General features: G+C 46.3%; 1 protein-coding gene across 2 annotated transcripts in view; it reads right to left on the bottom strand.

Annotated features, from left to right (window-relative positions):
• Window positions 1-22,776, bottom strand: part of PAK1 (p21 (RAC1) activated kinase 1) — an 85,916-nt gene that overhangs the window by 41,442 nt on the left and 21,698 nt on the right. For both annotated transcript variants that reach the window (XM_060235021.1, XM_060235022.1), the window contains exons 5-6: window positions 5,250-5,366; window positions 3,588-3,759 (exon numbers count right to left, since the gene is read on the bottom strand). In XM_060235021.1, coding sequence (XP_060091004.1) covers window positions 3,588-3,759; window positions 5,250-5,366 — 289 coding nt within the window. The remainder of the gene's footprint in view (window positions 1-3,587; window positions 3,760-5,249; window positions 5,367-22,776) is intronic.

The following is a 22,776-nucleotide window of genomic DNA, read 5'->3' as shown; positions in this document are numbered from 1 at the left end:
TAGGCCACACCATCGATTTATACGGGCATTATGATACTGGCTGATTTGTTTTCAATTCCCTTCCTAATAATTCCCAGCATGGCGTTGGCCTTTTTTATTCAGTCGGATTTCACACTTCTTGTCCTGGGGCTGCAACTCGCTCTGCCTCTTTCACGCAGCAAACAGGATCCTCTAAAAACCGGTTTCTGTTTGCAGCGCGAAAAAGGCGAAGCTAGTTGCAGAACCGGGGCAGAGAGTGTGAAATCCGACGGAAGCCCCGCGGAGAAGAGGAGCGTGAGAGTGGCATAAGGCTAGCGGGAAATCAGTCCAGGTTTTCCCCATTCTCAGCACTCTCTCCCTCTCTCTCAATCTCTCTCTCATAGGGCTGCCAATTCCAGGTTGGCAAATTCCTGGAGATTTGAGATGCGGGGCTTAGGAAAGGATGGGGGTTTAGGGAGGACAAGGACCCCTGTGGGGTGCAATGCCACCACGTCCACCCTCCAAAGCATCCTTTTTTTCTCCAGGGGACTGGATCTCTGTTGTCTGGAGATCGGTTATAATTCTGAGAGATCACCAGGCCCCATATGGAGGTTACAAACACACAGGGGTGGAATTCTGGCGGGATCTCCTTTGCATATTAGGCCACACTCCCCAGTTGCAGCCAATCCCCCAAGAGTTTACAAGGCTCTTTTTTGTAAACTCTTGGAGGATTGGCTACATCAGGGGTTTGCGTGGCCCAATAGGCAAAGGCGCTCCTGCTAGAGTTCCGTCCCCGAAACACAAGAGAATCGTGAAAATTAACTAAGACACACGAATGCAAAAATTCAAAAGGTCTACATGTGTTTTTCTCTAAAGTCACAGTCAAAATTCTAAAGTTGTTATGAAACAAGTCCACAAGTCTAAACAATTCAATATGTGGAAGGGAAGTTTGTGTAAGATTTCCAGGGTCTAATAAGAGAGCCAGTTCAGTGTAGTGGTTAAGTTTGCAGACTCTTATCTGGGAGAACCGGGTTTGATTCCCCACTCCTTCACTTGCACCTGCTGGAATGGCCTTGGGTCAGCCAGAGCTCTCTTATCTGGGAGAACCGGGTTTGATTCCCCACTCCCTCAACTTGCAGCTGTTGGAATGGCCTTGGGTCAGCCATCGCTCTCTTATCTGGGAGAACCGGGTTTGATTCCCCACTCCTCCACTTGCAGCTGCTGGAATGGCCTTGGGTCAGCCAGAGCTCTCTTATCTGGGAGAACCGGGTTTGATCCCCCCCTCCTCCGCTTGCAGCTGCTGGAATGGCCTTGGGTCAGCTATAGCTCTCGCAGGAGTTGTCCTTGAAAAGGGCAGCTTCTGGGAGAGCTCTCTCAGCCCCACCCACCTCATAGGGTGTCTGTTGTGGGGAAGGAAGGTAAAGGAGATGATGAAAATATTAGACTTACATCCCGCCATATACTCTGAATCTCAGAGTCTCAGAGCAGTCACAATCTCCTTTTACCTCCCCCCCTCCACAACAGAGACCCTGTGAGCAGCGTTCCCTCTAAGCTGAGATAGTGTGAGGAAGCTCACAGATTTTCAGCCTCCAGCTCATACATTTTTGTCTTAGTTCAGGCAAATTGACCCCAGAGCATAATAACGTATGCAGTAGCTCACAACTTTAATGCCAGTAGCTCACAATTTTAATACCAGTAGCTCACAAAGTAGAATTTTTGCTCACAAGACTCTGCAGCTTAGAGGGAACATTGCCTGTGAGCTAGGTGGGGCTGAGAGAGCTCTTACAGCAGCTGCCCTTTCAAGGACAACTCCTATGAGAGCTAAGGCTGACCCAAGGCCATTCCAGCAGGTGCAAGTGGAGGAGGGGGGGAATCAAACCTGGTTCTCCCAGATAAGAGAGCTCTGGCTGACCCAAGGCCATTCCAGCAGCTGCAAGTGGAGGAGGGGGGAATCAAACCTGGTTCTCCCAGATAAGAGAGCTCTGGCTGACCCAAGGCCATTCCAGCAGCTGCAAGTGGAGGAGGGGGGAATCAAACCCGGTTCTCCCAGATAAGAGAGCTCTGGCTGACCCAAGGCCATTCCAGCAGCTGCAAGTGGAGGAGGGGGGAATCAAACCCGGTTCTCCCAGATAAGAGAGCTCTGGCTGACCCAAGGCCACTCCAGCAGGTGCAAGTGGAGGAGGGGGGAATCAAACCTGGTTCTCCCAGATAAGAGAGCTCTGGCTGACCCAAGGCCATTCCAGCAGCTGCAAGTGGAGGAGGGGGGAATCAAACCTGGTTCTCCCAGATAAGAGAGCTCTGGCTGACCCAAGGCCATTCCAGCAGCTGCAAGTGGAGGAGGGGGGAATCAAACCCGGTTCTCCCAGATAAGAGAGCTCTGGCTGACCCAAGGCCATTCCAGCAGCTGCAAGTGGAGGAGGGGGGAATCAAACCTGGTTCCCCCAGATAAGAGAGCTCTGGCTGACCCAAGACCATTCCAGCAGCTGCAAGTGGAGGAGTGGGGAATCAAACCCAGTTCTCCCAGAAAAGAGAGCTATGGCTGACCCAAGGCCATTCCAGCAGCTGTAAGTGGAGGAGCGGGGAATCAAACCCAGTTCTCCCATATAAGAGAGCTCTGGCTGACCCAAGGCCATTCCAGCAGCTGCAAGTGGAGGAGTGGGGAATCAAACCCGGTTCTCCCAGAGAAGAGAGCTATGGCTGACCCAAGGCCATTCCAGCAGGTGCAAGTGGAGGAGGGGGGAATCAAACCCGGTTCTCCCAGAAAAGAGAGCTATGGCTGACCCAAGGCCATTCCAGCAGCTGTAAGTGGAGGAGCGGGGAATCAAACCCAGTTCTCCCATATAAGAGAGCTCTGGCTGACCCAAGGCCATTCCAGCAGCTGCAAGTGGAGGAGTGGGGAATCCAACCCGGTTCTCCCAGATAAGAGAGCTCTGGCTGACCCAAGGCCATTCCAGCAGCTGTAAGTGGAGGAGCAGGGAATCAAACCCAGTTCTCCCAGGTGAGAGCCCGCGCACTTAACCACTACACCAAACTGACTGTTCTGAGATTCAGAGTGTAAGGCGGGGTATAAATCCACTATCATCATCATCATCAGCCTTTTGAATTTTTGCATTCATGTGTATTAGTTAATTTTCATGGTTCTATTTCAGGCCCTCTGGTAGGCACGCAGGCAGGCAGGCAAGGTTACTACCTAAACTCTGGTTCACGATGATCTTTTTGGCAACAGCATTGTCCAAGTGCATTAACACACGGTCAGGGCAGGAAAGTGTACATTTTTGGAAGGTCCCACCTGCATCGACACCCTTTTCCTTTTGCCAATTGGAGGCCTGTGAGAACCACAGCACCTGCCGGGGCCTTTTCTGGCACCTGCAACCACAGTTCTGAACTCCGCAATGTCTGTACTACGGAAGCTGCACGACTCCTTCCAAAGACCGGGGGTGGAATTTTAACAGGAGCTCCTTTGTATATTAGGCCACGCCCCCATGATGTAGCCAGTCCTCCAAGAGCTTACAAAAAAGAGCCTTGTAAGCTCTTGGAGGATTGGCTACACCGGGGGCGTGGCCTAATACGCAAAGGAGCTCCTGCTAGAATCCCACCCCTGCCAAAGAAGCATTTTAGTAAAAACCTACTGAGCTTTTCCAAGATCTCCTCGTCTGTCATTTTGGGTTTCTTCTTCTGCTTGTCGGCGTTCCTGGTCAGCGTGTCAGGGGGCGTCGTGCTGTTGTCTGAAGGGGAAGGAAGAGGCGAAGTGGCCACGTCTTTGGTTGGGGGAAGGGGCTCAATCACAGAGCGGGTGTAGATCTAGTTTACGGACAGAAGAAGAAACACAGGCATATATAAAAACGGAGGGTCCAAAAGACTTCATTACTAAAGGACTGGAAGAAAGGGACTTAAAAACACACAAGCGGCACAGTATTAACGTTAGGGCTTTGCGACCCTAAGATGTGGCGACAGCCCACGGCTCAGCATGGATTTTAAAACAAATCCGACAAAAACCTTGTTGCAGTCTTGGTCCCAGTTTGGTACAGTGGTTGGATTAGAATCTGGAAGATCCAAGTTCAGGAGTGTCATGAAATTGATCTGGGCCTTTCCCTCGCTTTTAACTTTCTGTTTCTTTAGGAGTAGCGGACGGTGTCTTTTCCGTGCATATTTGCTCTCTCTAGTGGTGAATTCAATATTACCCCTATTTATGTCCACTATATCTCCCTCCAGATTTAAACTGTAGGTAACTGTGGTGCTGGAGAGGAATCTTGAGAGTCCCTTGGACTGCAAGAAGATCAAATCAGTCAGTCCTAAGGGAAATCAACCCTGACTGTTCCCTGGAAGGTCAGATGCTGAAGCTGAAGCTCAAAGACTTTGGCCACCAAATGAGAAGGGAGCACTCCCTGGAGAAGACTCTTGAGAGTCCCTTGGACCGCAAGAAGATCCAATCAGTCAGTCCTAAGGAAAATCAACCCAGACTGTTCCCTGGAAGGTCAAATGCTGAAGCTGAAGCTCAAAGACTTTGGCCACCCAATGAGAAGGGAGCACTCCCTGGAGAAGACTCTTGAGAGTCCCTTGGACTGCAAGAAGATCCAATCAGTCAGTCCTCAGGGAAATCAACCTTGGCTATTCCCTGGAAGGTCAGATGCTGAAGCTGAAGCTGAAGCTCAAATACTTTGGCCACCAAATGAGAAGGGAGCGCTCACTGGAGAAGATCCTGATGCTGGGAAAGATAGAAGGCCAAAGAAGAAGGGGACGGCAAAAGATGAGATGGCTGGACAGCGTTACTAATGTAACTAACACAAATTTGAGCAGACTTCGGAGGATGGTGGAAGACAGGAGGGCCTGGCGTGTCTTGGTCCATGGGGTCGCAAAGAGTCAGACTCTACTGTGCGATTGAACAACAAAAAATTAGTAATCACGTGGCCCCCTCTGGAGGCTGGCATTCCTAGGCAGAGCCCAAGAAAGCTACCTCAAATTCTGGCTCAGTCGCAAAACTTGGTGTGAGTCCTGTTCTCATAACCAGGGCTTTTTTTGTAGCAGGAGCTCCTTTGCGTATTAGGCCACAGACCCCTGATGTAGCCAATCCTCCAAGAGCTTACAGTAGGCCCTCTATCAAGAGCTCTGTAAGCTCTTGGAGGATTGGCTACATCAGGGGTGTGTGGCCTAACACGCAAAGGAGTTCCTGCTCACAACTGTCGTCTCCCTTCCCCAGAATACGCTGCCCTTGCGGGGGATTGATCAGCCGCACCAATGCTTCAACCGCTAAGGGTAAGAAAGCACAAGCCAACAACTGCAACACCACTCACAGATTTTGTGTGCTCGGGCCTTGGGGCGATGACTGGGGGAGGGGCGGTGTCATCCTCGTCGTCTTCATCTTCCGAAACAGGGGGAACTGCTGGCGTTTCTGATACAGTCTTCACATTCTGCGATGGAAACACATACAGCTCAAAGAAAATGCATGCGTACACGAATGTCAGACGCTCGAATCTTGCAGCCTTTGGAGTTAAGAGAGCAGGGCATATAAATTTTCCACGTAAGAAAATAATCCAAGTAGTTGTACAAATGCAGATGAACATGTATGAACATACGAAGCTGCCTTCTACTGAATCAGACCCATCAAAGTCAGTCTTGTCTACTCAGACTGGCAGCGGCTCTCCAGGGTCTCAAGCTGAGGTTTTTCACACCTATTTCCCTGGACCCTTTTTAGTTGGAGATGCCGGGGATTGAACCTGGGACCTTCTGCTTACCATCAGATGCTCTATTACTGAGCCACCGTCCCACCCCTTAACCTAGATGGTTTTCCTGCTGTGTGATACATGCAAAACGGAGGTTATCTGGAATTGTTGCTTGCTCCACAGTTTGCTTCACAGGTGTAAATTGGCAGAGGTGATCCATACAAGGACACCACCCAGGTGATTCCCCTCTCACTTACCCTACATCATTGATGCTACTTGCAGTAGAAAAATTACAGAAAAGGGAAACTAGAATGATTAAAGGTTTGGAACACTTTCCCTATGAAGAAAGATTAAAGTGCTTCGGGCTCTTCAGCTTGGAGAAACGACAACTGAGGGGTGACATGACAGAGGTTTACAAAATTATGCCTGGGATAGAGAAGGTAGAGAAAGAAGTCCTTTTCTTCCTTTCTCACCATCCAAGTACTCATGGGGACTCAATGAAATTGCTGAGCAGTCAGGTTAGAATGGATAAAAGGAAGTCCTTCTTCACCCAAAGGGTGATTAACACATGGAATTCACTGCCGCAGGAGGTGGTGGCAGCTGCAAGCATAGCCAGTTTCAAGAGGGGATTGGATCAATATCTGGAGCAGAGGTCCATCAGCGGCTATTAGCCACAGCGTACTGTTGGAACTCTCTGTCTGGGGCAGTGATGCTCTGTATTCTTGGTGCTTAGGGGAGGCAACAGTGGGAGGGCTTCTATTGTCCTGGCCCCACTGGTGGACCTCCTGATGGCACCTGGTTTTTTTGGTCACTGTGTGACACAGAGTGTTGGACTGGATGGGCCACTGGCCTGATCCAACATGGCTTCTCTTATGTTCTTATTAGCTCAGACTGCACATCTTTAGAAGAAGTGCCAATGCAAACAGTCTGGGATCTAACAGCAAGCAACGTTTTTTGGTTCATGCAGAATCAGAAGTTGAGTCCGAGCTTGCCAGTAAGACAAGGGAACACAAGGGACCAGGGCCCTGTTCACTCAGCACCAAATTGTAGTTTGACTTTTAGGGTTGCCAGCCTCCAGGTAGTACCTGGAGATCTCCCGCTATTACAACTGATCACCAGATGATGATGAAGAAGATGATCTTGGATTTATATCCTGCCCTACACTCTGAATCTCAGTGTCAGAGCGGTTCACAATCTCCTTACCCTCCTCCCTGTGAGGCAGATGGAGCTGAGAGAGCTGTGACAGAAGCTGCTCTTTCAAGGACAGCTCTGCGAGAGCTAGGGCTGACCCAAGACCATTCCAGCTGCTGCAGGTGAAGGAGTGGGGAATCAAACCTGGTTCTCCCAGATAAGAGTTCATGCACTTACACCAAACTGGCTCTCATGCCTAGGACAGTTCCCCTGGAGAAAATGGCTGTTTTGATGGTATTATACCTTCTGAGGTCTCTACTCTTCCCAAATCCCACCCTCCCAAGGCTACACCTCCAAAATCTGCAAGTATTTCCCATCCCAGAAATGGCACTCCTGTCCGTGGCGTATAATGCCATATTAAAGTCCACCTTCTAAGGCAGCTGGTTTCCCCAGGGGAACTAATCTCTGTCGCATGGAGATCAGCTGCCGTGCTGGGAGATCTCTAGGCACCGACTGATCTCCAGACGACCAAGATCAGGTGCCCTGAAGAAAATGGCGGCTTTGGAGGCTGGTCTCTATGGCTTTATAAGAATATAAGAGAAGCCATGTTGGATCAGGCCAATGGCCCATCCAGTCCAACACTCTGTATCACACAGTGGCCAATACACACACACACACACACTGTGGCTAATAGCCACTGATGGACCTCTGCTCCATATTTTTATCTAACCTCCTCTTGAAGCTGGCTATGCTCGTAGCCGCCACCACCTCCTGTGGCAGTGAATTCCACATGTTAATCACCTTTTGGGTGAAGAAGGACTTCCTTCTATCTGTTTTAACCTGACTGCTCAGCAATTTCATTGAATTCCCACGAGTTCTTGTATTGTGAAAAAGGGAGAAAAGTACTTCTTTCTCTACTTTCTCCAACCCATGCATAATCTTGTAAACCTCTATCATGTCACCCCGCAGTCGACGTTTCTCCAAGCTAAAGAGCCCCAAGCGTTTTAACCTTTCTTCATAGGGAAAGTGTTCCAAACCTTGAATCATTCTAGTTGCCCTTTTCTGGACTTTTTCCAATGCTATAATATCCTTTTTGAGGTGCGGTGACCAGAATTATACACAGTATTCCAAATGAGACCGCACCATCGGTTTATACAGGGGCATTAAGATACTGGCTGATTTGTTTTCAGTTTCAATTTATACCCCACTGAGATCCTCCTCCCCACCCCCAAGCCTTACTCTTCCCAACTTCCATCACCAAAACTCCAGGAACTTTCCAGCCTGGAGTTGGCAACCTTACTACACCACTAACGGGGAGCCTAAAGTGCCCACCCCGCAACCACCCGTTCCCTTGTATCACCCCACTCGTCCTTCAGTATGGGCAATACATTCTGGGCCTGTGGTGGGCCCGAAAATGGGTCAAGTGTGTCTCGGTTGCTAAGCAACCAGAAAAATCAACCGGCTGTGATTTTTCAGGCAAGGCAACAGAATGGAGGGGAGGAGGGGAGAAGAGTGCTGTGTTTTGGGGGAAAGTCACGCGGCAAAACTGAAGGAAAAGTCTGGCCCAGAAAGGCTGGGCTGCCAATTTGGGAAGCAGGGCTCCAATCCTCTTAGCAAAACCTACTGGACTGAGTAGCTGCTAGAGTTGCCAGGTCCAATTCAAGAAATATCTGAGGACTTTGGGGGTGGAGCCAGGAGACTTTGGGGGTGGAGTCAGGAGACTTTGGAGGTGGAACTAAGAGCAAGGTTGTGACAAGCAGAACTGAATTCCAAAGGGAGCTCTGACCATCACATTTAAAGGGATAGCACACCTTTTAAATGCCTTCCTTCCACTGGAAACAATGAAGGATAGGGGCACCTTCTTTTCAGGCTCATAGAATTGGTCCCCCTGGTCCAATCTTTTTGAAACATGGAGGGTATTTTGGGAAGAGGCACTGGATGCCTCTATCTCAAAAAACAGCCCCCCCCCTCCATAATCCCTGACACCAGCGGATCAATTCTCCATTATACCCCATGGTGTCAAACATGCAGCCCAGGGGCCGAATCGGGCCCCTGGAGGGCTCCTATCAGGCCCCTGAGCAACTGGCTGTCATCTGCTTCCTTCTCTCTCTCTCTTGCTTCCTTCTGCATAACAGCTTGCTTTGCCAGGCTTGCTCAATTGCACAGGAGCTACAGAGCAAAGCCTCTATTTTCTCCACTGGCTGAAGCTCCTCCCTTGGGGAGGAAGGGTGGAGAAGCACAACTTGCTTTGCCAGGCTCTCTCAATCACACAGCAGAGCTACGGAGCGAAGCCTCTCTGCCTTCTACTGACTGGGGCTTCTCCCCCTACCAGTCCCTTGGGGAAGAAAGGAAAGAGCCACAGCTTCCGTTGCCCAGTTCCCTGGATCCCATGGGAGAAATATAAAGAAAGCACCTTTAAGACCAACGAGTGCTAACATTTTAAGCATGTTTTAAATTTTTAAAAAATATATCTATCTATTTTTGTCTGTGTTCTTTATAAAATTTATATATATATATATATATATAGTTATTTATATTTATTGTTTTCATATTGCTTCCATTTACTGTCTATTTTATGCTGTTAGTCGCCTTGAGTCTGTATAGAATGGGCGGGATATAAATCTAACATAAATAAATAAATAAAATCTCTGCTACCTAACCTGGCCCAACAAGGTCTCATTTATGTCAGATCCAGCCCTCATGAGTTTGTCACCCCTGCCCTATAGAAATCGGTCACAATAGGGAATAACGGAGTGCCTAGCAGACATTTCCCCCACACACACACCTTCTGATGACCCCGAAGCGGGGGGAGGGCCCCCAAACCAGAACATCTCCAGCCCCCAACTGGGGATTGTAGCAACACAAAGAGTAACGTGGAAAGGCATCCACGAAAAAACAGCCTCAATGATGAAAATATAAAGTATAAATATAAAGTTGCCGTTTGTACTCTAAATATTTGAGCTTTGCGCCTCTTGTAAATTTCTGAATGCATTTTGAAGCTTGTCAAAGCCTTCGGCGAAACAGGGCAATACGCGCCGCCCTGTTGCGTTCTTGTGCTGGGCTGCCGATTGTCCCTCCACCAGCACGTGTTGAAAGAAATCTCTGAAGCGCGGGACTCTCCATTCACGGCTTTGCAAACTTCTTTCCCGGATCTCCCTCGTAAAGACTATGAACTTCTATTATGAACTGAAAGGGGCTGTGTACAATTCTGGTCACCGCACCTCAAAAAGGATATTATAGCGCTGGAAAAGTCCAGAAAAGGGCAACTAGAGTAATTCAAGCTTTGGAACACTTTCCCTATGAAGAAAGGTTAAAACACTTGGGGCTCTTTAGCTTGAAGAAACGTCGACTGCGGGGTGACATGAGAGAGGTTTACAAGATTATGAAAGGGATGGAGAAAGTAGAGAAAGAAGTACTTTTCTCCCTTTCTCACAATACAAGAACTCGTGGGCATTCGATGAAATTGCTGAGCAGTCAGGTTAAAACGGATAGAAGGAAGTACTTCTTCACCCAAAGGGTGATTAACATGTGGAATTCACTGCCACAGGAGGTGGTGGCAGCTACAAGCATAGCCAGCTTCAAGAGGGGGTTAGATACAAATATGGAGCAGAGGTCCATCAGTGGCTATTAGCCACAGTGTGTGTGTCAGTGTGTGTGTGTGTGTGTGTGTATTTGGCCACTGTGTGACACAGAGTGTTGGACTGGATGGGCCATTGGCCTGATCCAACATGGCTTCTCTTATGTTCTTATGACATCGGGTTTCCGGATGATTTTTTTTTGCACTTTTGCTTAAACTGTTTGATAAACTTTATATTTTCATAATCGAGACTGGTTTTTCGTGGATGCTTTAGGGCTTGTTTTTCCTTTCCCCAACTGGGGGGATTGGCAACCTTAGTTGCCGCTCACAAATTAGGACTCGCGTCCCCGGACTTGGTCCTTTTCAGTAGATGAAGCTGCCGGAAGATGTCAAGGACGGTACGTTGGCACGCTGGCGAGCTTTTTTCTTTTCTAATGAAGAAGGCACTGGCCGAGGGCCCACGCCCACTGCTTTCATCCCTCTGTTTACGAAAATGCTCACCGAGGGATTTCTTTCAAACTTCCTTTGTTTGCGACGCCCCGCGGGCCCTCACCTGCCGCCCATGGAGATGGTCACGCTCTGTTTCTGGCCAGCCAGCAAAACGCCTGTCACTCTGACAGGCGACGCTGAACAGAAAGGTCCCTCTAACTGTGTCTCTGCGTTACAGTGAAGGCACGTACATCTTGGTTAAAACAATTTTATTTGGTAACACATGGTAACAAATTATATTTCTTGCATCATTAATAACTTCTTTTCTCTATCCCATATATTACTTTCTACCCACCCCTCCTCCCGTTACTTGACCCCCGCCGGTGTTATATACTTAAAGTACTAATGTTTAAAGGTACCCTTAACTAATAAAAACAAAAATTAATATTCTTCTTTTTTCTAAGACTTAATCGTTATCCAGAATTGTCCAGTGTCCTTTTATTTTCCACTCTTTTTCTACATATCTTCTGAACTTTTTCCGCTCCATCTTAAAAATTTCTAAGTCATAGTCTCTTAAAATTCTTGTTAATTTGTCCATTTCACTGCATGTCATAACTTTTAAAATCTAATCCCATTTCTCTGGTATTTTTTCTTGCTTCCACAACTGCGCATATAATGTCCTAGCAGCTGAAAGCAAGTACCAAATTATACTTCTATCTTCTTTTGGAAATTTTTCCATTTGTAATCCCAACAGAAAAGTCTCTGCAACTTTCTTAAATTCATATCCCAAGATCCTAGAAATTTCTTGTTGAATCATCCGCCAATACTTTTTTGCTCTTTCACAAGTCCACCACATATGGTAGAAAGAACCTTCATGCTTTTTACATTTCCAACATCTGTCTGGCATCTTATTATTCATCTTTGCCAATTTCTTAGGAATCATATACCATCTATACATCATTTTAAAACAGTTCTTTAATACTATGACACGTCGAAAGCTTCATAGAGTTCTTCCACAAATATTCCCAAGTTTACATCTGTATTTCTTTATTTACATTAATTGCCCACTTAATCATTTGAGATTTCACTACTTCATCTTCTGTAGACCATTTTAAAAGTAATTTATATAATTTTGAAATTAATTTTTCGTTGTCTCCAAGCAAAACTTTTTCCATTTCTGTTTGCTCTTTTCTTATTCCTTCAGTTTTAATGTCATTCTCCACCAAGCTCTTTATTTGTTGCATTTGAAACCAATCATATTTATTATTCAGCTCTTCAGCAGTTTTCAATTCTATTTTGCCACTTTGTATAGCCACCTTCAAGAAGGGTTTAGATAAAAATATGGAGCACAGGTCCATCAGTGGCTATTAGCCACAGTGTATGTGTGTATATAAAATTTTTTGCCACTGTGTGACACAGAGTGTTGGACTTGATGGGCCGTTGGCCTGATCCAACATGGCTTCTCTTATGTTCTTATGTATTTTTAATAGTTGATTATATGACAACCACTTTTCTTCACCCATCTCAGCTGTTATTTTTACAACTTCGGCTGGCACTATCCGTATTTCTCTCATCTCCATATTTCTTATATTTCATCCATGTATTTAGCAAGCTGTTTCTTATATAATGGTGAGAGAAAAAGCTGTCTATCTTTTTTTCCCCATAATACATATAAGCGTGCCAGCCAAATTTATTTCCATGACCTTCCAACGCTAAGAGTTTTTTGTTTAACAACGTTATCCATTCTTTTATCCATACTAAGCAAACTGCTTCATGATATAATTCTAAGTCTGGTAATTGAAATCCGCCTCTCTCTTTTGCATCTGTTAAAATTTTCATTTTAATTCTTGGTTTCTTCCCCGCCCGCACAAACTCTGACATTTTACACACCCAAGCTTACACCCAGAATAAACCTTGGTTGGTCAAAGAAGCCACTGGACTCAAACTTTGTTCTGCTGCCTCACAGATACCCTCTTGAATCTATCCGGCCTCTATGCCCTGTTTGTCTGGTCTTCCAGGGCATCAGGATGCTGGAATAGAAGAAGAAGAATTGCAGATTTATACCCTGCCCTTCTCTCTGAATCAGAGATTCAGAGCGGCTTACAATCTCCAATATCTTCTCCTCCCACAACAGACACCCTGTGAGGTGGGTGGGGCTGAGAGAGCTCTCACAGCAGCTGCCCTTTCAAGGACAGCTCTGCGAGAGCTTTGGCTGACCCAAGATCATTCCAGCAGCTGCAAGTGGAGGAGTGGGGAATCAAACCCAGTTCTCCCAGTTAACAGAGCTCTGGCTGACCCAAGGCCATTCCAGCAGCTGCAAGTGGAGGAGTGGGGAATCAAACCCGGTTCTCCCAGATAAGAGAGCTCTGGCTGACCCAAGGCCATTCCAGTAGCTGCAAGTGGAGGAGTGGGGAATCAAACCCAGTTCTCCCAGATAAGAGTCCACGCACTTAACCACTACACCAAACTGGTCTAGATGGACCTCTGGTCTGAATTCAGCAGGGATAAGATAGCTAGGGGCAAATCAGCAGCTCTCTACCTGATATCAGGGTGAGCCAGCCTTGAGTCAAAGCCAGGCAGACATCTTGACGGGATGCCCCATTCACTGCCACCTTTGCCACAGACACACAAAAATACAAAAATACAAAATATTGTGCACAAATACTCTTAACTGGTGTAAATAAAGTTCTATTATAATGAAATGAACAGCCTACAACAGTGGGCATACATTCATACAGTATAAATAGAAATAGAAAACAACAGTCTCAAAACAATATTCCAAGGAGGACCCCACACAGTCACAGAGTTTTCAAAATGAGTACAATGACTCAAAAATAAAGTTCCACAGGAGTCCCTCCGTTGTTTGTTGACTTCTGAAGGACAAATTCTAGCCTTCACGCAAACCCCGGATTTGATTGCGTTCCGCTGCTCCTGCAGCTTCCTCGTAAGTCAACTGTAAACAACAAAAGTGACCGATAAAAACCACCCTAAACCCAAGTGATTTTAACAAAAACATACAGATACAGTAGGTAAAACAACCTGAAAAATCCAGCCAAGTTCTTTCTCAAACGCCCATTTTGATATCTTAATTTGCAGCTTGGGCTGCCAGAGCCCACGGCTTTTTTTAAAGGGACGGACACAGCTGTTGTTGTTTAACCATTTAAAAGAGACCACACCACACTCTCCAACATACCCAAGAAACACCAAACATTATATATAACAAGAGAAATCATTGTGTTGGTTAAGGCCAGAGGGTTCAATGGTGTTTAAACGATGTATCCACCGTGCCTCTTTTTGTAACATGGTCCTTTGTAAATCACCACCTCTACTATCACCAATTTTCTGAATCACAAAGAATTTTAAGGCTTCTAAGTTATGATCAGTCTCAGTAAAATGTTGAAGGAGAGGAACACCAGGAACTTGATGGCGAACCCTTGAGATGTGTTCCAGAACACGTGTCTTAATAGCCCTACGGGAACATCCTATGTACATTTTAGAGCAATCTCCACAGACCAGGGCATAGATGACCCCTTTAGAGTCACAATTAGTGAAACCTGTCAATTTAATGGTTGTTTGGGATCTAGGATCCACATACTCTTTTATTTGTAGAGAGTACTTGCACGCTTTGCAACCCTTGCAACGGAAATGACCAGGGGGCAATCGAGAAGACGTCTGTGCAGTATTCAAATCCGTATGTACCAAATAGTCCCTTAGATTCCTAGATCTACGGAAACCAATTTAGGTGGGGAGGCACATCCTGCAATGCTGGAAACAATACCCCAATGGCGCAAAATGATGTTTTTAATCGCTAATGCCTTCGGAGTATATTGTAATGAACAAAATAATCTTTGATTTTCCCTAGCCTCTCCATTCTGTTTGTTCGTACGCTGAAGCATAAGGGAACGTCCTTGTTTGGCAGCCCTCGTCTCCGCCCCTTTGATGACTGTTTCTGGATAACCCCGTTCCTTAAACTGCACTGTCAGTTGATTACACGATTTTTTATACTCAGTGACTGAGGTGCTGTTTCGTTTCATGCGTAAGAACTGCCCATAGGGTATATTATTCCGCAAAACGGGAGGATGGAAAGAGTCATAATGTAGATACCCATTCTTAGCCACCGCCTTTCTATGGTTCTTAATAGCTAGAGTATTATTGGCAGTGCGATACACCACTGTGTCCAAAAATACAATGGTGTCAGGATCTCTATTAAAGGAAAACTTAATGCTAGGGTGACAAGAGTCCATCCATTCAACTAAACTCTCCAATCTTTCTGCATGTTTCATAATCAAAAAGATGTCGTCCACAAACCTAACAAAAAACAATATGTCTTCAAAGAAAGGGTTAACGTCACTGTTACAATAAAAATCATTTTCCAGCACAGCCATAAACAAACAGGCAATAGATGGCGCCAGAGCGCTGCCCATCGCAACCCCTTTACGTTGCAGAAAAAATTCTTGGTCAAAACGAAAATAGTTATTTTCAATAATCAGGTCCACTAGCTCCAACAAAAAAGGTGTCGGTGGATCCAAATCCTCTCTCTGATCCAAATAACACTGAGCTGTACTTCTCAAATCCTCAAAGGGAATATTAGTGTATAATGATTGAACATCCAATGTTACTAATGAGGCATCTGCAGGGATATAAAAATCCTCAATCTTAGAGACAAAATCTGTCGTGTCTCTAATAAAACTGGGAATCTTACAAACAAAGATTTTGTAAGATTCCCAGTTTTATTAGAGACACGACAGATTTTGTCTCTAAGATTGAGGATTTTTATATCCCTGCAGATGCCTCATTAGTAACATTGGATGTTCAATCATTATACACTAATATTCCCTTTGAGGATTTGAGAAGTACAGCTCAGTGTTATTTGGATCAGAGAGAGGATTTGGATCCACCGACACCTTTTTTGTTGGAGCTAGTGGACCTGATTATTGAAAATAACTATTTTCGTTTTGACCAAGAATTTTTTCTGCAACGTAAAGGGGTTGCGATGGGCAGCGCTCTGGCGCCATCTATTGCCTGTTTGTTTATGGCTGTGCTGGAAAATGATTTTTATTGTAACAGTGACGTTAACCCTTTCTTTGAAGACATATTGTTTTTTGTTAGGTTTGTGGACGACATCTTTTTGATTATGAAACATGCAGAAAGATTGGAGAGTTTAGTTGAATGGATGGACTCTTGTCACCCTAGCATTAAGTTTTCCTTTAATAGAGATCCTGACACCATTGTATTTTTGGACACAGTGGTGTATCGCACTGCCAATAATACTCTAGCTATTAAGAACCATAGAAAGGCGGTGGCTAAGAATGGGTATCTACATTATGACTCTTTCCATCCTCCCGTTTTGCGGAATAATATACCCTATGGGCAGTTCTTACGCATGAAACGAAACAGCACCTCAGTCACTGAGTATAAAAAATCGTGTAATCAACTGACAGTGCAGTTTAAGGAACGGGGTTATCCAGAAACAGTCATCAAAGGGGCGGAGACGAGGGCTGCCAAACAAGGACGTTCCCTTATGCTTCAGCGTACGAACAAACAGAATGGAGAGGCTAGGGAAAATCAAAAATTATTTTGTTCATTACAATATACTTCGAAGGCATTAGCGATTAAAAACATCATTTTGCGCCATTGGGGTATTGTTTCCAGCATTGCAGGATGTGCCTCCCCACCTAAATTGGTTTCCGTAGATCTAGGAATCTAAGGGACTATTTGGTACATACGGATTTGAATACTGCACAGACGTCTTCTCGATTGCCCCCTGGTCATTTCCGTTGCAAGGGTTGCAAAGCGTGCAAGTACTCTCTACAAATAAAAGAGTATGTGGATCCTAGATCCCAAACAACCATTAAATTGACAGGTTTCACTAATTGTGACTCTAAAGGGGTCATCTATGCCCTGGTCTGTGGAGATTGCTCTAAAATGTACATAGGATGTTCCCGTAGGGCTATTAAGACACGTGTTCTGGAACACATCTCAAGGGTTCGCCATCAAGTTCCTGGTGTTCCTCTCCTTCAACATTTTACTGAGACTGATCATAACTTAGAAGCCTTAAAATTCTTTGTGATTCAGAAAATTGGTGATAGTAGAGGTGGTGATTTACAAAGGACCATGTTACAAAAAGAGGCACGGTGGATACATCGTTTAAACACCATTGAACCCTCTGGCCTTAACCAACACAATGATTTCTCTTGTTATATATAATGTTTGGTGTTTCTTGGGTATGTTGGAGAGTGTGGTGTGGTCTCTTTTAAATGGTTAAACAACAACAGCTGTGTCCGTCCCTTTAAAAAAAGCCGTGGGCTCTGGCAGCCCAAGCTGCAAATTAAGATATCAAAATGGGCGTTTGAGAAAGAACTTGGCTGGATTTTTCAGGTTGTTTTACCTACTGTATCTGTATGTTTTTGTTAAAATCACTTGGGTTTAGGGTGGTTTTTATCGGTCACTTTTGTTGTTTACAGTTGACTTACGAGGAAGCTGCAGGAGCAGCGGAACGCAATCAAATCCGGGGTTTGCGTGAAGGCTAGAATTTGTCCTTCAGAAGTCAACAAACAACGGAGGGACTCCTGTGGAACTTTATTTTTGAGTCATTGTACTCATTTTGAAAACTCTGTGACTGTGTGGGGTCCTCCTTGGAATATTGTTTTGAGACTGTTGTTTTCTATTTCTATTTATACTGTATGAATGTATGCCCACTGTTGTAGGCTGTTCATTTCATTATAATAGAACTTTATTTACACCAGTTAAGAGTATTTGTGCACAATATTTTGTATTTTTGTATTTTTGTATTTCATATATTGTGCTGCCACTGTTCTTTTGCACCTTTGCCACAGAGGCAGGGCACAGGTGGGGGCAAGCCAAGGCACCCAGGACTTGTCTTGCAGCAGGAACTCCTTTGCATATTAGGCCACACTCCCCTAATGTAGCCAATCCTCCTGAAGCTTACAGTAGGCCCTGTACTAAGAGCCCTGGAAGCTCTTGGCGGATTGGCTACATCAGAGAGGTATGGCCTAATATGTAAAAGAGCTCTTGCTACAAAAAAAAAGCCTGGTGACGCCCCCTGTCACAATGCTCTTCAGTGTTAGGGCAGTGATGTCATAATAATTGCTAGCCACACCCATATTGGTAAGAGGGGGCCATCCCATGGCTTGAGCCATCCCAGAGGCCTTTCTGAAAAAGCCCTTTCAGAAGGTCCCCGGTTCAATACCTGGAATCTCCACCTACAAGGAACTGGCAAGAGGTGATATGAAAAGACCTCAACCAAAGACCCTGGAGAGCAGCTGCTAGTCTGAGTAGACAGTGCGGACCAGCAGTGGCCAAACTTGCTTAATGTAAGAGCCACATAGAATAAATCTCAGATGTCTGAGAGCCATGAGGGAGGGAGGGAGGGAGGGAGGGAGGGAGGGAGGGAGGGAGGGAGGGAGGAAGGAAGGAAGGAAGGAAGGAAGGAAGGAAGGAAGGAAGGAAGGAAGGAAGGAAGGAAGGAAGGAAGGAAGGAAGGAAGGAAGGAAGGAAGGAAGGAAGGAAGGAAGGAAGGAAGGAAGGAAGGAAGGAAGGAAGGAAGGAAGGAAGGAAGGAAGGAAGGAAGGAAGGAGAAGGGAGAGAGGTAGAAAGAAAGCAACTTTAACTTTAAATGCATTCTGCAAGCTGCTGGCTGACTAGGCTTGGAGAAGTGATTTAAAGGGACAAATGCATTCTCCAAGCTGTCCCAACAGGGGTTGTTGGCTTCTAGAGCACACAGTATGTATGAAAGCTACAGTTTGGTCACCCCTGGTTTAAAGACATGGACAAGGGAGGGAAGAAGCGAGGGAGGGAGGAAGGGAGGGAGGAAGGAAGGAAACAGAAGGGAGGGAGAGGTAGAAAGAAAGCAACTTTAATTTTAAATGCATTCTGCAAGCTGCCGGCTGACTTGGCTTGGAGAAGTGATTTAAAGGGACAAATGAATTCTCCGAGCTGTCCAACAGGGGTTGGAGGCTTCTAGAGCACACAGAATGTATGAAAGCCACAGTTTGGTCACCCTTGGTCTAAAGACATGGACGAGGGAGGGAGGAAGCAATGCAGGGAGGAAGGAAGGAAACAGAAGGGAGGGAGAGGTAGAAAGAAAGCAACTTTAACTTTAAATGTATTCTGCAAGCCGCTGGCTGGCTTGGTGAGCTGCACAATGTGTGTGAAAGAGCCGCATGTGGCTCCAGAGCCCCAGTTTGGCCACCCCAGATCTAGCCTCTGTTTTAAAACTTCCAAAGAAGGAGAGTCCACCACCTCCCAAGGAAACCTTTTCCACTGAGGAACCAGTCTAAACGTCAGGAAATCCTTCCTCAGGGTCATCTCGTCTGTGCAAAAACATCTTCCCCGCCAGGGCTTTTTTTGAGCAGGAACATACAGGAACGCAGTGGGAAACGATGGTGTCAGGGGCCTAATATGCAAATGAGTTCCTGCTGGGCTTCTACCCAAAAAAAGCCCTGATCCCAACACATCGAAAAATACCACGTCCGGGAGAAAACTAAGCATCTCCGCATCTCGCATTAAAAAACCAAAAATATGGATGTACTCCTTTCCCTCCAACCTCAAGGCAATTTTAATAAACATTTAATAACTACAAAGACGCAAGCGGTACATTTAAAAAAAAAATTAAAGAACCTAGCAGCAGCTTAAATTGAAGAGAGGCCAAATCCAGAAACTGAACGAACGGCAAATAAAACCCATCACATTTTGAATAGCCTCTGGATGAACGTTTAGCAGCAGTTTAAAGGCAAGAGACAGGAAAGCCTTTCTTGGAAGGAAGGTGCGTGTACGTGCCATAAGAACATAAGAGCTGTGTTGGATCAGGCCAGGCCAACAGTCTGTGTCACAAAATGGCCAAAACCAAGGTACCCTCAGGAGGTCCACCAGCAGGGCCAGAAATCCAAAAGCCCTCCCACAGGTACCCCTCCCGAAGTTACCAAGTTACACATTTACCAAAAATACAGAGCGTCACTGCCCCAGACAGTGTTCCATCAGTCGGTAAGAGCCACTCACGGACCTCCGCTCCGTGCACAGCCGAATTAAGAATCAGGCCTAGTAGGCACTGCCGTATGGGCCTCCGTGCCTAAAGGGACCCTAGGCCAGTCCCCCCCCCCCCCCGTTTCCTCCCTGCTTGCAGCCCTCCCGGCCTGCACACGCAGCCAGCAACTGAGATGCTCTTTGCCCAACTTGCCTGGTGTGGCTGATGTTGGTGTCGTCGCCAAGTTTGCCTCTCTCTGCCTCTCCCCTGCAGCTTTGTCAAAGGGGCTTTTGAGAAGGTGCCTGCAAGCTGCAGCGGAGGCCACGGGCAGTGGGGTGGGCACCAGTGTTCCCTTTAAGCTGAGTTGGTGCAAGCCAGCTCACAGGTTTTTAGCCTCCAGCTCACACATTTTTGTTTTTCCTCAGGAAGGATGGCCCCTGACCAGTGTTCCCTCTAAGCTGAGTTAGCGTGAGCTACCTCACAGATTTTTAGCCTCCAGCTCACACATTTTTGTTTTACCTCAGGAAGGATGGCCCCTGACCAGTGTTCCCTCTAAGCTGAGTTAGCGTGAGCTACCTCATAGATTTTTAGCCCCCAGCTCACACATTTTTGTTTTACCTCAGGAAGGATGGCCCCTGACCAGTGTTCCCTCTAAGCTGAGTTAGCGTGAGCTACCTCATAGATTTTTAGCCTCCAGCTCACACATTTTTGTTTTACCTCAGGAAGGATGGCCCCTGACCAGTGTTCCCTCTAAGCTGAGTTAGCGTGAGCTACCTCATAGATTTTTAGCCCCCAGCTCACACATTTTTGTTTTACCTCAGGAAGGATGGCCCCTGACCAGTGTTCCCTCTAAGCTGAGTTAGCGTGAGCTACCTCACAGATTTTTAGCCTCCAGCTCACACATTTTTGTTTTACCTCAGGAAGGATGGCCCCTGACCAGTGTTCCCTCTAAGCTGAGTTAGCGTGAGCTACCTCATAGATTTTTAGCCCCCAGCTCACACATTTTTGTTTTACCTCAGGAAGGATGGCCCCTGACTAATGTTCCCTTTAAGCTGAGTTAGTGTGAGCTAGCTCACAGATTTTTAGCCTCCTGCTCAGACATTTTTGTTTTACCTCAGGAAGGATGGCCCCTGACCAGTGTTCCCTCTAAGCTGAGTTAGCGTGAGCTACCTCATAGATTTTTAGCCTCCAGCTCACATATTTTTGTTTTACCTCAGGAAGGAAGGCCCCTGACCAGTGTTCCCTCTAAGCTGAGTTAGTGTGAGCTACCTCATAGATTTTTAGCCTCCAGCTCACACATTTTTGTTTTACCTCAGGAAGGATGGCCCCTGACCAGTGTTCCCTCTAAGCTGAGTTAGTGTGAGCTAGCTCACAGATTTTTAGCCTCCAGCTCACACATTTTTGTTTTACCTCAGGAAGGATGGCCCCTGACCAGTGTTCCCTCTAAGCTGAGTTAGCATGAGCTAGCTCACAGATTTTTAGCCTCCAGCTCACACATTTTTGTCTTGGCTCAGGAAGGGTGGCCCCAGAGCATAATAATTGATGCAAGAGCTCACAACTTTTAAGGCCAGCAGCTCACAACTTTAATGCCAGTAGCTCACAAAGCAGAATTTTTGCTCAGAAGACTCTTCAGCTTAGAGGGAACACTAATGGGCACTCTGAGATCTTGCAAGGGGGCCCCCATGATTTTGAACGCCATGGGGCATGGCCAGTGCATGGGAGTAGGGCAAGTAGACAACCGCCTAGGGCACCACCTGGCCTAGCTTGCACTGCCAGACCACCCCTCTCCCCACCTGCAGCATGTGTGCCCCTTAGAGCCTGCCTTCCCCCAAGGGAAAGCAGACTCCATGGAGCGCAGACACTGTCTGGCCGGTTTTGCATTCCCCGGATCTGTTACAGATCCAGGAAATGCGAAAGTGGATGGTACCTGTGCAGTATGTTGGAACTCAGTCCTAAAATGGCTGACTGACTCCATCTTAGGTAATAGTAATGTTGTTTCTGCAATGTCATGCTGAGTCATGCTGCATCATGGTCCAGCTGTTACATGTTACTGAGGTAAGGTGGAATGACCTCACCTGTAATTAGGCTTTGTGCTGACTCACAGAGCTGATGCAACCTTGCATGAGTGATATGTGTATTTAGGGAAGCTCAGTGAGCTTGCTCAGTCTGCCTGTAAGGATTGTGGGTACTGTGAGCCTCACTGTCCGGGTGGCAGCAAACACTGCTGGTGTTGGATCCTATGCTACTGGCTACTGTGCTTGGATCGTGCTGTGTATACTTACTGCTGTATACTGTTATCTACTGGAGTGTGTACTGATTACTGTGTATGACCTTGGCCTGGCAACGACTCTGAATATTGGATACTATCCTGGTAAATATATCTACCATTGAATACAGTTGTTTCTCTTGTCTATTAATTCCTGTGTTTTGCCTGTCCCTCTCCTTCAGCTCTTCTGCTGCGTGCAAAATCTCTAACACAGTACACTCCTCAGAGCCTGGCAGGGATAAATTAACCAATTGTAAAAGCCGAAGAATAGCCAATTACAGTATCTAAAACTGACTCCTGCTGAAGTTGTATGATGATGATATTGGATTTATACCCCTCCCTTCACTCTGAATCTCAGAGAGGCTCACAATCTCCTTTACCTTCCTCCCCCACAACAGACACCCTGTGAGGTAGATGAAGATATTGGATTTATATCCCGCCCTCCACTCCGAAGAGTCTCAGAGCGACTCACAATCTCCTTTACCTTCCTCCCCACAACAGACACCCTGTGAGGTAGATGAAGATATTGGATTTATATCCCGCCCTCCACTCCGAAGAGTCTCAGAGCGGTCACAATCTCCTTTCCTTTCCTTCCCCACAACAGACACCCTGTGAGGTAGATGAAGATATTGGATTTATATCCCGCCCTCCACTCCGAAGAGTCTCAGAGCGGCTCACAATCTCCTTTACCTTCCCCCCCCCCAACAACAGACACCCTGTGATGTAGATGAAGATCCTGGATTTATATCCCACCCTCCACTCCAAAGAGTCT

This window comes from Heteronotia binoei, chromosome 3, assembly GCF_032191835.1.
Source record: "Heteronotia binoei isolate CCM8104 ecotype False Entrance Well chromosome 3, APGP_CSIRO_Hbin_v1, whole genome shotgun sequence".
In the NCBI taxonomy this organism is placed as follows: Eukaryota; Metazoa; Chordata; class Lepidosauria; order Squamata; family Gekkonidae; genus Heteronotia; species Heteronotia binoei.
Note: the sequence above shows the minus strand (reverse complement) of the source record. Positions and strands in the feature narration are given on the sequence as shown.